Raw genomic sequence first — 16316 nt, forward strand, 5'->3', positions numbered from 1 at the left:
TTAGAGATGTTTTGCATATAGCAGCTCCAGTGTATTTATTTAGGGAGTAAATAAATACACATTTCTGTTCTAATGCTTACCCAGCTGGGAATGTCTTCAGTCGCCCTCTGACCCTAAATTGGATAAGTGGTTAAGAAAATGGATGGATTGAAGTAAAATGCACTGTCACTAAGATTTCAGCAAGCAAGAGTATTCCTGATCAAACTTTCATCAACAAATCAGCACGCAGGACTTTTCCATGTTTTTCATGCTTTAGATGTTTATATTTTTATTTTATTTTCATCACACCTGATTAGTCATTGATTCTGCCAACAGAGTGCCAAGAAGTCACAAGTCCTTGAAAAACTGACTGCAAAACACTGATTTCATTCAGCTTTCTCTGTCAGCTGCACTCTGTTAAATGAAAAAAAAAATGAATGAATGCATCTACTCCAGAGTTTGATTTTAGTTGCTAAACGCGGCATTTGCAATATTCGGCTGAAACATCATGCACATGTTTCTGCGTTTGTGGCGCAGAAACATGTGCATGAGGTAACATTTGCCATATGATACCATAATAGTTTGGACACACACCACAGTGTGGTGTGCCGTAAGAAAAATCTTGCCCAAGGAAATGTATTTCCCTGCCTCATAACAGTCTGGAATTTGTGTATCCGCTCTGTCTCTCCCATGGACACCAGCTGTGCAGCTGGTGCTCACTGGAAACTGCAGTTAGGCTGTAGTCATGTGGGATTTTTAACACAATTCTCCCATGTGTATTGAAGGAAGCAGTAATGTCATGCAGTCGGGCCGTGTTATCACTGTGTGGATCCTGGAGAGTGATGTCAGAGGAAAAAGGAAACTAGCTAACTCCCAAACTAAAAGAGCAAAGGTTAGAGGCAGGCTGGCAGAAACCCAGATTGGCTTAAAGATGTTCCTTATTCTCTTTCCATTTTCCTTTCCTTAAAAGCATAGTCACTCCGTCCAAATGGCTTGCATGGACAGGATGTTGCCTCCTTTAGCATATCAGGCACAGAGCTGTGATTTATCATTGTGGACTAATAGTTGACATTTTGGGGTTAAATATAAAAGCTTGATTAAATGGAACATCCAGTGAGATGGCTGCGCATTGATGAAACACACTGTTGTAAATGGATGAAACTGAGACAAATGACTGGATGGACAAACTAATTCATCTGCTACATTAAAGCAAGCCTTTCATCACCAGTAATGAGAAAATCAACACCAGCCGATCTATAACGTGGAAAAACCATTTTGTATCCCCCAAATGTTCCCAGTGTGTGACTCCTTTGGAGGGGAGGGATCAGAGAAGACTTTTTAAAGTTTAAACTCTTCTGGAGCCTCCTGGAGAGATTGCATGCAGCATTTCTGCATCTGAAAGAGTTTGCTGATGTAAACCGTCACTGCACAAATCTGTGACATGCTCTCACAGCACAGCTCACAAGTCTCACTGTTGGAAAACTGACAGTATTGTATACAGTGGCATCATAATTTATTTGCTATATAACATGTTAGGATAGTCCTCCGCTTTATTAAAGACAGTTATTTATGCTTGAATCGATTTAGTGGCACTCCTGCATTGTTTTGCAGGAAGCAGCACTTCCTGGGTGACTACAGATCAGATGGTGGGGTGACCACAACCATTAAAAACAAACATTGCAAACAAATACAACTGCCACACACAACAAATGAACAACATCCAGTTTATACATGGAAAAAGATCTGAGGCAAAAGAAGAAGAAGGAAGAACAATTTACCCATATTTCAGGTCTAATTAATCCAAATAGTGAGTGTGTAGGACAGCGAGTCTAGCTTCAGTTGAATTCCTGGCAGAAGCATCAATATCTCCAGTCCTTGTCGCTGAGGTTTACAAAATGTGCATATTTGAACCAAAAAGTGGTCCCACAGTATTTTTCCCACCCATCAGAATCTTTATCAGTCTTGATCTGTGCAAGAGTGGTACAGTTAGTCTTGAGATACTGGATAAAATGAGAGATTGGTTTGTTTATGGAAATGTGGCACAAGCTGTTGCTACATCCAGTTCACTCAGAGGAGGTGCACCTGTGTTGCATTGGTTGCATAATGTTGCTCTCAGTACCAAGAGTGGATTACTGACAGAGCCAGATGGCCTGAAGAACCCAGACTGGCAGAGTGTCAGTCAGTTTGGGTAATTTGATTAAATACAAATTAGTCTACAGTATCAACTGAAAAGGGATGGCTAACGTTTGGTTCCTGGCAACCTGCAGGCAGACTACATTGTAACTTTGGCATCTTCTTATCTGAACCTTGTCTCATAAAAGCCCTTGGATGCTGTGTGAGTAAGTTAAGAGTGAGCAAATGCAAACGTGTGCAGATGTACAGTCTGTGCTTAAGCAGTGATGATGAATAAGAATCAGTTATGGATGCTGGGCAGCAGTTATGTAGTTCGGGCCTCCACAAACTTAATAACATGCATGTTAATTATTTCCAATGTATTTGTGCTTTTCTGTCATCAGAAAGAAATTTCAATAAAGTTTCTTGTGAAGGCTTGTGATGGCTCACAGCTTGTTCTCATGCCATCCTCTCTGAGGGAGGTGACAGAAAAAAAACTGTTATTGTTATTTTATTAAATCCAGTTTTACTATTGGATCACATGTGGATGGAAAGGAGAGCTGGGGATGGCTCGTAACAGAAGACAGAAGGATAGCAGCCTGAGTGAAAGGGAAGGTTTACAAGATGGTGCTGAGACATGCTATCAAGTACGGTTTGGAGACAGTGGCACAAAAGAAAGGCAGAAGACTGAGCTGGAGGGGGATGTTAAGATTTTCATCGGGAGTGAGCAGGATGGACAAGATTAGAGCTGATCACAGCTCAGGTTGAGTGGTTTGGTGACAAAGTCAGAGAGGCAAGGTTGAGATGGTCTGTTGAGGTCCAGAAGATGGACATGATTTTATTTATTTATTTATTTAGGACAGTGCATGTTAATGAACATATATGTAAAAAAAAAAAAAAAAATTACATGAATGTAAACATACCAGATTATAGCCAAGGGCTAATTTCCATCTGTTGTCCTTAAGCATAAAAAATAGACATAATAATTCATAAAAATTCATCATTCATTCATAATAAAAACTCCATCACCAAACTTACACATACACACCATTCTGTTCCCAAATAAAACATTAAAACTATACAACTCATACATGATCACACACTTGATTTGTCCATAACCAGTTTTTAACCTTTGCCTTAAACAAAGTGAGTGTAGAGCATTCTCTAATGGGTTGAGGAAGACTGTTCCACAGATGGCCTCCCTTGACAGAGAGGACGTTTAAGATGGAGCTGCCAGGCAGGAGGAAACAGGAAGGCCCCAGAGGAGGTTCATGAATATAGTGAAGGAGGGTTTATAAGAGTGCTCCTTTAAAAATGTACAACTGGGTTTAGAAGCACAGTGTCAGAAGATTTAGTTCAGAAAGGATAAGTGTTTTTGTCCTTAACCTGTCCGGGAAACCGGAAAGATACAGTCCTGCTTCTCTTCTCTTCTTCTGGGAACAGACTTGAAATTGGTCAGTTAGTGCTTGTTTAGACATTTGCATTTGCAAAATCACTGCAATATTATCAACAGAAACAAACAGATCTGTGTAGTACGATAAAAGCTGCTGAAGATCAGCTCCTACATGAAGTCTTTTGCAACATTAAAAAATGTTAACGAGACCGATATGATGTAAACAGAAGAAGTTGTTTCTGTGTGAATCCGCAGTTTGGTTTGCAGACCCTGCTTTTTTTCTACACTACCATAAACACTTTTGCTTTGTTTTTCATGACGATGCAGGACACGTTACACATGATATTTCAAATACAATAAAGCCAACAGGCTAAGAAGGCATAAAATGATTTGACTGGCTGTGCTGGAGTACTGAATATTTTATATCAACAGTCCCTTTTTAAGATAAAATACCAGGAATATTTTTTTTTTAAATCAACCTTGTAGCAAACATTTATTTTTTACATTGTGCAAAACAATCCCTATAATCAATATAGTGGCAAAAAGGCGTTTGGATGCTGCATGCATAACCTTAAAAAGTTCAACTGTACTTGCGAGTACTTGCAAGTGGATTTTATTTCAAGTCTTTGCTGCAAGCAGATAAGTTCCCACAAAAACTGTAAACTCTAAATGTCTAAAAATGAGAGAATAGTTTACAGCACACGCATGCACCTTACTTTAACTCGTGCTCAATCAGATCGGCAGATGGAAACTATTTCAACATCATCAGTGAGCATTATGTTCATTACACTGACATCACACTGGACGCAAGCCGGTGGTTATTTTTGGAATTCCTTTGTGGACAAATTAACACCCCACCCAGCTTTTACAAATAGTTCCTGATGAAGTGAAATATAATCCATGAGATATATTTGCTGTTACGCTGGTAGAACAATCGGGGAATATTTCTGAATCAGCCAAGCTAAACAATTAGCCATCTCTGCCTTGAGGACTGACCCCGTTGGGCCTCTCTGCCACAGTTTTATTGGAAAAACACTACTCAGACTTGATCATAGACATGTCAAGCACAAGTTTTATGATGACATTCAAAGCAGCAATGTCACTATCTCATTAAAGTCCTTATGGTACAAATGAGTCGTTTCATTAGCCGCAAAATGGATTTGGCACACCATGGAAATTCAATAGATCACCTCAGTAATTCTGTTCTTAAAGAAGTTATATTTCAGTGTTTGAATCTGAGAAATTGTTCTTCAGAATTGAATCTTTGAGGCTATTGAGCAGATGGGGAGATTTCCATGCAAATGGCTCCTATAAATCATCTTTCTGACTACAGGGTAATGGCTGGTGAATGATACTTATCAAGCTCTGTAAGTGCTCCTTCCAATAAATACGCAGTCCAGGTCATTTGTATTGAGATTCACGTGTTGATGGATATGGGATTACCACTTAACCTTGGAGTAATTCCAAGGCACCGCTTAAATCATCCAATACATTATCTATCCCATAACGGCTGACCAGTCTTTAAGGATATCGCTTCTTAATGTAAAATATGTTTTATGTGATAAATTAAACCGGAGGTGTTAGTGACCTATTCATCACCTAGATGTACTCATGACAGGGCACCTCTATCCTTTTATTTTGTGAAAGGTTGCTACTGTATGCATGTTTCCCATATTATGGTCATGCGATTATTATTATTATTTTGACACACTGACGTGTAACAGCGTTGCTCAGGGGATCGCAGGCAGTAGCAACACACGTAACCTGCTCCAGAGACACGTTTAATCTCTGTCAGGTTAAGCAGGTTCGAATCTGCATAAATGCACTAACAAAGCAGGACAGTGATGTATGAATGCTGATTGTGGTCATGTGCTTCTTGTTGAAAGCTGGCTCTCTTGACCCTGACCCTGCCTGCCACAATTATATCTGAAGACTTTCACGCCACAGAATCATCATACAGTAGAGTAAACATCACTGCTTTTCATGTAAACATTTAAAGCTGCGTTCAGAAGTTAGTAGTTTCTCACAACTGGCTTAAAAATGCTGACACGCATGTTTAGACAGTTAGTTTAGAAGTCGATATAATCCTGACCGGTGCGTTCATTCATGGTATGAATCTGGAAAGTCAGCGGTCTCTGGGGCAATCCTGAGATGTTTACATGTTTCATTCTGACAGTGCAGACAGACCATGTCGCTGCTATCCACACATAAGCTTGTCTAGAAAACGCATCCTTTTTTTTTGTCTAAATGTGGAATTAATGCATTTTTCAGCAGAACATCAACTATGATTCCCTTCTGTCTCACTTTTACACAGAATCTGTTCATGATCACAACAGATAAGAGGTTAAAGCAAATGAGTGGTGCACTGATACGCACTCACAGGCCACTTCATTAGGTACATCTGTTCAATGGCTCATTATATTCAGTCAGCCGAGCAGCAGAACAAGGACAGAAAAGTGATTTAACCCTTTAAGACCTCAATTATGAAATAATTGTGAGGACATTCTTTTTGTTTTTAAGTTTAAGTGTTTATTGAACCTTCTGAGATTAAAAAAATATTAATTTGCACATATGATTCTTAATTTGTTAGAACCGGCATTTTATTTCTTTATAATTTATGCTTAAAGTATATAATTTTTTAGGTTTTTGAAGATGAATATATCACAGTGATGATGTAGAAGTCTCAAAACCTCACTCACAAAAACTTATGTATCAAACATGATACACTGTACGCTAAGAGGTTAAGTCAGTCTGAACCTGGTAAGGTTGCTGGAGCTGGACGCGCTCCTCTGAGAATTTCAGAAACTGTTGATCTATTGGGATTTTCCCACACAGCCAACTCTCGGGTTTACAGGGAAAAGGTCCAAAGAAGTAAGCTGCAAATCCCAGGGTGAAAATGCTTTGTTGTGATGTCAGAGGTCAGAGGAGAATGGCCAGACTGCCTTCCTATCAGCAGTCTGATAGCAGTTACAACTGAAGTATGCAGAAGAGCATCTCTGAATGCACAAGACATCAGATGGGCTACAGCAGCAGAAGACCACACCAGGCGCCACTCTTGTAAGCTAAGAACACTAAACCCAGTCTGTGCTTCACACAGGCGCACCAAAATCGAACACCAGACGGTTAGAAAAATGTTGTCTGGACTCATGAGTTTCTGCTGTGACGTGCAGCTGGTAGGATCAGAGGCTGGCATAAATAACACGAATGCATGGACCCATCCTGCCTTGTATCAACGGTTCAGAGTGTGTTGGTGTAATCGTGTGAGGGATATTTTCTCAGGGATACTTCACCATCGCCTAGCTGAATATTGTTCTTGATGATGTCTATCTCACTATGTATTTCTGATAGCTACTTCCAGCAGGATATGTCATAAACATCAGATCACTTCAAACTAGTTTTGCGATGCTGTCATATCAATCAAATGTCTGAGGAATGTTTTTTATGTTTTCAGCACCTTGGTGAATCTGTACCAGGAAGAAGTAAGTCAGTTCTGATGGCAAAATGGGGTCCAACCCGGTACAAGCAAGCTGTACATAATAAAGTAGAAATTCTTCATTCTAACTCTGTAGTTTTCAAGTGTGCAGTGAAGGGCAGCAGCAGTAGTAGAAGCAGTATTCATTTACAGAACAAAGTACACTTCTGTGTTTAAGAATGCCCCTTTAACTGACTGCCTGCTACCCTGCAATGATCCCTCCAGTTACACTAGCGCCAGTTCCATCTTCTGTGAATGTTGAATTTATTGCTTTAATTCTCCTAAATTAAGGACAAAGGCTCCCCATCCAGGGCTGTTGTTATTTTCTGTAATGTTCAACAGCCATTTCTTCTTCGCTCGCATGCACACATTAACTCATCACAGCATCGCTGGTGTGGAGGAGTCTCTGTTCGCTCAGCGAGCCCTGACTCACACTAAACTGGAATGAGAAGCATGCAGAGAGAGGCTTGCACAATGTTTCAGTGAGAAGAATCAGACCACCTCTGCAAAAGCACGCACGCACACATACACACACAATCTCTGTCCTTAGCTACCTCTCCAAAGTGTCCGTAAATGTGGAAATCGCTTTTGTGACAAATAAAGAGGACCGGACATCACAAAGACACATCTGTTTGTTCCGTTAACTCTGTGAGAAAATATTATGAAGGAACAGATAATAGGAAAAGCAGCGCTATCTTCTGGAATATTAACTGAAACTATAAACAAGGCTTGTGAAGGATAAGGGTTTTTTCTGGACAAAGGGTGAATGTCCCTGTCAGTGTGTGGTCTGTTTCTAGGCTGATGTCCTTAACTGTGGGGTTATGTACGTGCACGCTGAGAAAATGAGATGCTCTGAAGCGTCTGCATGAAGGAAATACTGAGTCTGTTCATTTCAAAATCTCTTAAAGAAGAACAAGATGAATAAAATCCCCTCAAAAAAAAGGAAATTTCAGTTCTTTGTCTTTCTCATTTGCTGATTGTTATGTTGTTGAGTGCATGTGAGGTTTTTAATTGTGTGAAAAGTGACAGAAACTTTTCACAGGGTAGTGTTAACGCTGCAAGGGTGAATTTAAATTGATTTAAAAAGAGAGCAAAAAAGGATAGAGGTTAGAAGTAATTTTTTAAATAAGTCAGAAGATAAACAGGTTCATAAATGCGTTTTTATCTTGAGAGTGTAATCTCCTGGTCTGCACTGACATACCCTGTAGTGTTAACAGAGTGCTGCAATAAGGAGATCACTTTTTCATCTTGTCCTTGGAAAGACTGATATAAACTGGGAAAGGAGTTGTGGGAAACCGTAGCCTGGTAAATTAAAAGCTATTTGCCAAAGAAACACTCCAGCACGGTGTCTTCACCTCCAGCATGAACGCCGTCACCAAACAGACTCATATTTCTGCTGTAGCCTCCCTCAGTGGTCACTTCTGTCTTTAGGGCCCTCTTTCATTTAAAAAAAAAAGGAAAAGTGATTTTTTTTTTTCTAAATGGCCATTTTTTAAAAAGTATGCGTGCTGCCTTTGTGGTTTAGTTCTTGAGTCAGACTTTCCACATGTCACAGACAAAAGATCTTAATAGCAGTTTGTTGTTTGTTTTTGTATTTAGTCCCATTAAGCTGTGATTGAGTAACTATGAGCCAGCATGCACGACACCAGGACCTGAAACTAAACCAGCCTGTGTTTAAGTAAACAAATAGTGTGTAAAGAGGGCAGCTGAGGCAAAATCTCATATTTAATATATGTGTTTTTACTCCTTCATGCAATGTACTCAAATGTTCCACTTCTTTGACATTCCTCAGTTGCTTTTAGAAGTCTAAATTTAGAGACAGATGAAGGCGTAAGGTCACACATGTAAATGTCAGAAGTTGTTATTAAGCAGTTACTTCCTTGTCCCACCCTACTTCCACTTAATAGGACACAACCGTCACTCATGCTGACAAGCGTTCTATTATTTATAGTAAAACAGCAATTCACACAGCAAGAGGATGTGTGTGACACGCTAACGTTATTCTTACTTTTCTTCTTTGGAATTGCGTCAGAGCTATTTACGCAGTTTTGGTGTTCTCATAATAGAAATAAACAGTATTTCCATTCACCTGGTAGGCTTAACTTTACCCGCTGCTACCTGCCGCTGCCCCCACCACGACTTTTTTTTTACTGGAACACTTTGATACAACTTTAATATTTTGCAGCACTGGCCAACTAAATAAGGAAGGAAGAGGATAAGTAGTGTGTTAAATGTTGTCCCCCACAAAATATGATTAATAACTCCCACAATGACACCTCCACCTCCTCTGTGGTGCAAGTAAAAACTCTAGCGTTTATCACTATGCAAATATTTCCAATTTCATAAGTTTGGAAACGGTTTTTACCTCAGAGTTCAAATGTTCACATCAGACTTGTGTAACTTCCCTGCTGGACCTGGATGGGCTGATTTATACGTCACAGATCATTTTGGCTCGGTAAATCTAAAACTGATTTTTTTTTCCAAACACTGACAAAAATACATCTGAGTGGATGGAGATTTTGAATTAGTATTCAAAGTATAATAATAATGAGTAGTACTATTAGTACTGTTCAACATGTGGATCAATATAACGAGCTAAGTATAGATATTTAATGTAATAATTAAATAGACAGATTTAGCCTGAATTAAAATGTGAGACTTTTTGATCGGCAAAGACTCGAAACACTTTTTCCAAGAAAAAAAGATTTTACTGAAAAACAAACAAAAAACAAAAAAACAACTATAGTCATTTTATAATTTTATAGCATATGATTGTATAAACATAAAAATAGATGGACATCAATGAAAATCAGTTACATGTATTTTAAAACACATCTACTCCTCTTTTAGCAGGTGAGAGTAAAATGCTTTTAAGAGGTTAAAGTTTTTTCACGTTTACATCAGTCAAAGGTCGACATACAGTGTTAAGTCATATGAGCTAAAATACAAACAAAGACAATTAGAAATCAATCTTAATTCAGAATTAACATTTCATCCATTCGTGTCTGAGGCTGACGACATCAGTGGTTTTGAATGAGCGAACGTGCTCGCACAAATTCTAACAAGACAGTGACACATGAGGTTTTGACGATCACACCGCACAGTACAGAGAAAAACTGTCACCCAGCGGGTTACAAGCTGCTAAAGGGCTGATTGCAAGTGCGGCAACTGAGTCTCTGAGCATCCAGCATCTGGTGGTGAGAATCGGGGTTGTAACGGCTGGGACGGGCGTCGTTATTGGGTTTTGAAGTCAGAGCAGCCTCCCCCATCGTCTTTGTGAGTGCTTTAGTGTAGTTAGTGGAGAAGGTATGGAGTACTGTGGGAGGGGGGCAACACAAGTGGCGATACCTGGACTGGAAGCGGCTGAATGTCCACGGAGGGATGGGAGGCAGTGAGTGGGTACAGCCTGGAGTTATCATGGATATAAGTAGCTCTGATGGGTCGTGGTGTGACACCATGGACAGACTGACAAAAGCTTGTCAACAATGAGGAAGACACTACCTCCTCCTCCCTCCCCACTCCCAAAAAAAGTGTGGCTGCCTTAAGAGTTCTTGGCGACCATCTTTATTGTGATGGTCTTCACTTCTGAGTACTCCTTCAAGCCGTTTTCTCCCCTGAAAGAAGAAATAGAAACATTTTGTTTAAACTCGAATGCTGACAGCAACATTGAATTACAGTGTACACACTGCTGGAGGCCCTTGGAGCAGGAATATTTCCTCTTAGATGGAGATTTACATCATGTTAAGCTTTTTTGGAAAGTCGGCTTTCAAAACACTAAGTCAGCAATACTAGTGTTGCAACTAATTTGTGTGTATTCAGCGGGCAGACGACCAAGTCTTACTCACATTTCACGTCCATTGCCAGACATTTTATATCCTCCAAATGGACACTGTGTGCTCAGAGCGTTGAAGCAGTTTATCCTGTGAAATACACAAAGCATTGATCACTCTTGATCAGTTGACTTGCAGTTTACTATAAAAATTTTGCACAACTTTATCCAAAGCGTCATTTGGGAAGATGGATGTAAAATTACATTCTCATCATCACAGCTATTTTTAAAAACCCCTGAACTCAATAACAATTATTCTTTTGCTGTTTAGCAAACACAGTTAAAAAATGTCAGGTTCTATATCTGTAAACGTAGTGATTACAGCTGCTGTAGCTGCAGAAACAATGCTTTGAAGTAACTCGAAAATATGAAGTAAAATTATTAAATATTTCAGCGATTTTTTTCCTTCTCATCCTTCTGCTGAAAGACTTTGTTCTCGTGCTTCATCACTTATGTCCTTGTTCTTCTCTTGCCAGTTTTTTGAACCACATTCAGCTGATCGCTCTCTGAGTCTTCATACACCCCCTGTACAGTACCCCCCAATTTCTAGATTGTCCTTTTAGTCTCAAACATTCATGCCATTTTAATAGTTGCACTACTTGTGTTTTCTTTTTCCTTTCTAGCTCAGGTTTTTGTATATTTGTGTGCCTCCTCATACATGACTTTTCTCCCCTCTTTTGGAGTCTGTCTCTTTGCCTGAGTTGACCACCTGCTGAGTGAATTTCTCAATGTCTATGATTAAAGTTCTGGATCTTACCTATTACTGATGTCTTGTGATTGGACTCATAAATATAATGTTTATAATTAAGGATGGAGCATATAATATCCTTTCTTGGTTACAGAATAATTTATGTGGCATTTGTGATGAAAATTGCCCGATGGTGATTAGGTCAACATCATTGATGAAGGAAGAGTTATTAAAATAGCTAAGCATAACAAGTGACGCAAGATTTCTGGCAGCTATCTATACTTCTACTCATAACCATTTGTAAGTAATTAAAAATGGAAACTATTGCAGGTTAACTCAACAAGTAACATTTACTATTAATTTCATTTCAGTTGTCCTGTCCTGGAACATTATTTCTGATATTTTCTCATCATATCTGAGCTTATGGGTGGATAAAAGGGAAGAAAAGCTTTTCTTTGTGGCTACTGTAATGATTCTAAATCAGCAGACTGTTAGTTAAAGCTTCGGGAAAGTGGCTGATATTTCTCACATGAAAAATATTACTGAATGGAGCTGAAGAAGCACGGCAGATAGAGCTTACCAGACAGTGCCAGCCTGCATGGCTGTGGATATGGTCATGGCTTTGCTGATGTCCTTGGTGAATACAGCGGCAACCAAACCATAATCTGAGTTGTTGGCTCTTTCTATCACTTCATCAATTGTTTTGAACTTCATGATCTGCTGGACTGGCCCAAAAATCTGTAGAAATATGGTAAATGGTAAGCTAACATCACACATCAAAGAAATGAGAATACACAGACTCACTATGAACTTCAAAATTATTAGTTATTCTTAGGTAAACGCATTTAATTAGGGACTTAATTTATGTATCACCATCCTTTTTGGTACCTTTTTACATTTTTTGACAGCTTTAGTGACTCTTTTTTTCTCCAGGTTAGAGAAACAGGTTATTAACAGCCTCTACATTTATTCATGAACTGTTTTGCTACCTCTTCTATTGCAGCCCTTAAATCAACTCAAGATGCATTAGTAGTGCTGGAGTCTTTATCACTATACCTCTTCTCTGGCAATGCGCATGTCATCTCTGACGTTAGAGAAGACCGTAGGCTCAATGAAGAAACCTTTCAAGCCCAGAGCTTTGCCTCCACACTCCAGCTTGGCCCCTTCGGTAATGCCGATCTGGATGAACTCCAGCACACGGCTCTGATGCTCTCGGCTGATCTGTGGAGGTGGAGGACAGACTTACTCCCTTATGACAGAAAAAATGAGCAATATATGAAATTTACAGAGCAAATGATAGAAAAACCGATCACAGCTTCTGATTCTGTGCTCCTCACCTGTGGTCCCTGCTCAGTCATGGGGTCAAAGGGGCTGCCAACTATCCTCCTCTTTGCTCTCTCCACGCTCCTCCGGACGAACTCGTCATATATGGGCTCCTCCACATAGACGCGAGAGCCTGCCGTGCAACACTGGCCTGCGTTGAAAAACACACCCTGGTGGGCTTCTTCTACAGCCAGATCCACTGGGGAAATGGAGAGATTTGTGCTGGTTAATAACTAAACAAAAGTAGTATAGAATTATAACCATGAAGCTACTTATTAGGTAAAAAAAAGACCTGACTGGTCTTTAAAAGTGAAACAACGCACAAATTAAATATCAATAAAGACAGAACAAATTTATCTGTTTATAAAAAGCAATGTGTGCAATGTTATTGGAGCTATCCCATGCAAATCTGACACCTGACACCTGAGAGACAGGATCCCGCTGTTGTGCACAAAGGGTTAATGGACCCCTGTGATTTATGGGTCTCGGCCGAGTCGGGGTCCATTCCCTTGATTTACAGGCCCTAGTGTGCCCCTCTCACGGCTGCTGAAAGCATTTGAGACGCTCTGCAACCCCAGTTTGGTGAGACACTTGGAGTTTATATGAAACCCATCCATCCAGAGGTTTTCATAGCACTGCTAAGCCCCGAACATTTTAAGGTTCTCAGTAAGGGTGAGAGCTGTGAGTGCTTTTCTAAGAATATGACACACAGCTACAAAAAAAACCGTGATTGTGACAGACAGACATTGGGTGGGAGGGGGTCAGGTAAATGAAGTGACAAATAACAAAATAACAAAACAAAACTTACAATCAGCATCTGCAAATATTATGTTGGGATTCTTTCCTCCCAGCTCCAGCGTCACTCTCTTTAGGTTACTCTTCCCAGCTGCCTCTTGGATCAGCTTGCCGACCTAACAGAGGAAACAGATCAGAGGTTTATTCGTGGCGATGCAAGGCTCACAGCCAGATCAGTAAATCAGCTGGAACCATTAAATATCTTAAAGAGGCTGGTTAGCTCCTAACAAGGAATATACTGGTAGGCCAGCTGAAACATGAGTTCTGCAAACACACAGAAAGAATATCTGTTACAGGCTTTTGGCGACAGCGAGAGGAAAACAAAATGATGTTTCTGCCGGGAAGAGTATTTGATATGTGCCGTAGGACAGGAAGAGGCAACCACAAGGTGTGTGGGTGGTGTACTGTGATATAACACCGAGACGGGATATTCGGTATGAGTTGGGCCTGGTGTGACGATACGAAAGACGGCAAGGGATTTGTGGTGTTTTATCTCATCCTTCTATTGCCCTAATTTCCACTTTACTCCTTATCAGGAGCGATGATATCAGATGACCTAAATGAAGAATAATAAATTACGGATTGAGGAATAACATTCCTTGATAAAGATCTATTGCTCAAGAGAATCATGTGTAAAATTCATTCTGGGGGAGAACGTTTTAGTTTTATTTAGTACAAATCATTAAATCTTTGAAAATGTTTTGAATACAAGCCATGAATATTTTTTTACTTGAACCTTGTTTTTCTCTGTAATACATCATTAAATAACATCCACACTTCTTTTTGCTACATTACAGGCTATGCATAGTAAGATATTTTAGAAGCAGGCTAAGGTAAGAAGACCAAGCAATACCCTTGTACCTCCACCAATCACCAGTAAGCCAGTCAGGGAAAAGATATTTTTCTCTGGTGACTGGAGATTTAGTGAAACTTGAAGGCGATGAGGTTTTTGGAGGCACGTGACCATTAACCACATAACATTAATATATTCACTGTTTGGATGTGTAGTAAGCTTGGTGGCAATGTAGGATCGCTTGAATAAGGCATTAGTGTCATAGACCAAGAAACTAGTTTGCAAACATCAGAGAACCACTGGTCATGAGGAAAAAATTTGTATTCCCTGACTGCTTAGGAGTGGTTGGATGCTGATGGCAGTCACTGGGAGATGAGTGATAAAATCCCAGTAATGCAAGCCTACATGCTCCCTAGCAAAAATATGTATTCTACAACTAGTTAGCAAAAACCTCATTGTGATTGCTTTGGCTGTTAGCATTTTGCTGCAGTTGTAGTTTAAAAGAAAGCATTGTACTTGCATATAAACATTGTCCAGCTAGTCTCTGAGCTAATACTGAAACTGTGAAAAGTAAGACACAAACCAGAAAAAGAGATGCTTAAATTTGTGTCTTAGCATTGCAGCCAACCTTGTTAAAAAAGCTCAAATTAATTTTTCTTGTTTACAATTTTCAGTTTGTGACACACTTTTTTAAGTTTTACTAGTGCTTGGCTAGTGGTCAAAGATATTTTGAAGACAAACATGATAAAGCAAAGGCAACACACTACTTGCTTTGCTAGCAGATTGTTAGTGTTGCTGGTAGATTGCCACTAGAAGATTGCAATCACTAGGAGGTTTTTGTTGCATACTGATTAGTATGGTTTTCAGTGTGATTATTTGTCCAGGTTTGTACTCCACTTTGGTGATTGAAATTTTTGTATTTTATGGGCCTCTGCTTGTTAACTGCTCGCCTAGCGGTAGTGTTGCTAAAACTGCTAAAAGTGCGACACCAACCAGGAACAAAGACCATCAAAGTAAAAGTTGAGCACTTTTTGAAATCTTCTGGTTCCAGTGGTAAGGTACAACTTTTACTTTGAAGGTGAGTGTTCTGCCTTCCCAGTTTGCATTGCATTTTTCCCAGTTTTACTACCACTTGGAGAGCAGGTGGTAAGAGTTTTTGTTGCAGCCTCCAGCAACCACCGCCAACCACTCAGGGAATCCAAATAAGATTTCAGGTACCAAACAGGCGACATCACAGTGGCAACGCCCACTCATCATACCATCTATGAGCTTATGAGCAGGAGAAACTAGCTTGAGCTAAAGGCAACAGAACTTTGTGCTAATATGAGATTAAAGTCATGGCACATTTATTTGTTTAGGCACTTTTTCAATTCAACTCAACGTGTTTTAAATGAGACACAAAACAAACATATAATGAGGCAACTTAAAAAAAATAAACATGACATTTAAATGAATAATTAAATTGGTAAAATAATAAATACATGGTGGGATTCATCACTTTTGGACAGAGCCAGGCTGACTGTGCACCTCTGGTTACAGCCTTTAATCTAAACCTGCTGCTTTAAGACTAATAAAGGCAGTTGCAGTAATACGTACTCGACATGAAAAGATACAGGTTAAAACTGCCGGACGCTATTTGACCCCCTTGCCAATTTCGGTAAACATGATTTTAGGTTGTGAGAATGAGTCACCAGTTTTTAATCAATATTTTTCACTGTTCTGACACGTTGCAATAACTGGACTGATAACAAGCCTGGAAAATCCCATACACCACCCTCACAATCCTACACCCTAAACAAGTATTCATCTTCCTGTTACTCATACTGTGTCTTTTATAGATAAAGAAGAAGAAAAAACCCCTTAGTGTCCAAGTCCCCCCCCCCCCCCCTTCTTCAAACCACCCCTAAGAAAAACATCTTCAAACATGTTAAA

The 16316-nt window shown here is 39.7% G+C and overlaps 1 protein-coding gene across 1 annotated transcript in view; it reads right to left on the reverse strand.

The window, feature by feature from the left end:
• Window positions 1–9694: 9694 nt before the first annotated feature.
• The window catches only part of aldh1a2 (aldehyde dehydrogenase 1 family, member A2), a 28392-nt gene continuing 21770 nt past the window's right edge, over window positions 9695–16316 (reverse strand). The window contains exons 8-13 of the mRNA XM_086287105.1: window positions 13605–13707; window positions 12811–12995; window positions 12530–12694; window positions 12054–12211; window positions 10802–10876; window positions 9695–10570 (exon numbers count right to left, since the gene is read on the reverse strand). Coding sequence (XP_086143231.1) covers window positions 10498–10570; window positions 10802–10876; window positions 12054–12211; window positions 12530–12694; window positions 12811–12995; window positions 13605–13707 — 759 coding nt within the window. The 3' untranslated portion in view covers window positions 9695–10497. The remainder of the gene's footprint in view (window positions 10571–10801; window positions 10877–12053; window positions 12212–12529; window positions 12695–12810; window positions 12996–13604; window positions 13708–16316) is intronic.

The sequence above is a fragment of the Aulonocara sp. 'chitande type north' Nkhata Bay genome, linkage group LG1, assembly GCF_057382095.1.
Source record: "Aulonocara sp. 'chitande type north' Nkhata Bay isolate Kocher_YH1m ecotype deep benthic linkage group LG1, A_spYH_male_GT1.1, whole genome shotgun sequence".
Classification (NCBI taxonomy): Eukaryota; Metazoa; Chordata; class Actinopteri; order Cichliformes; family Cichlidae; genus Aulonocara; species Aulonocara sp. 'chitande type north' Nkhata Bay.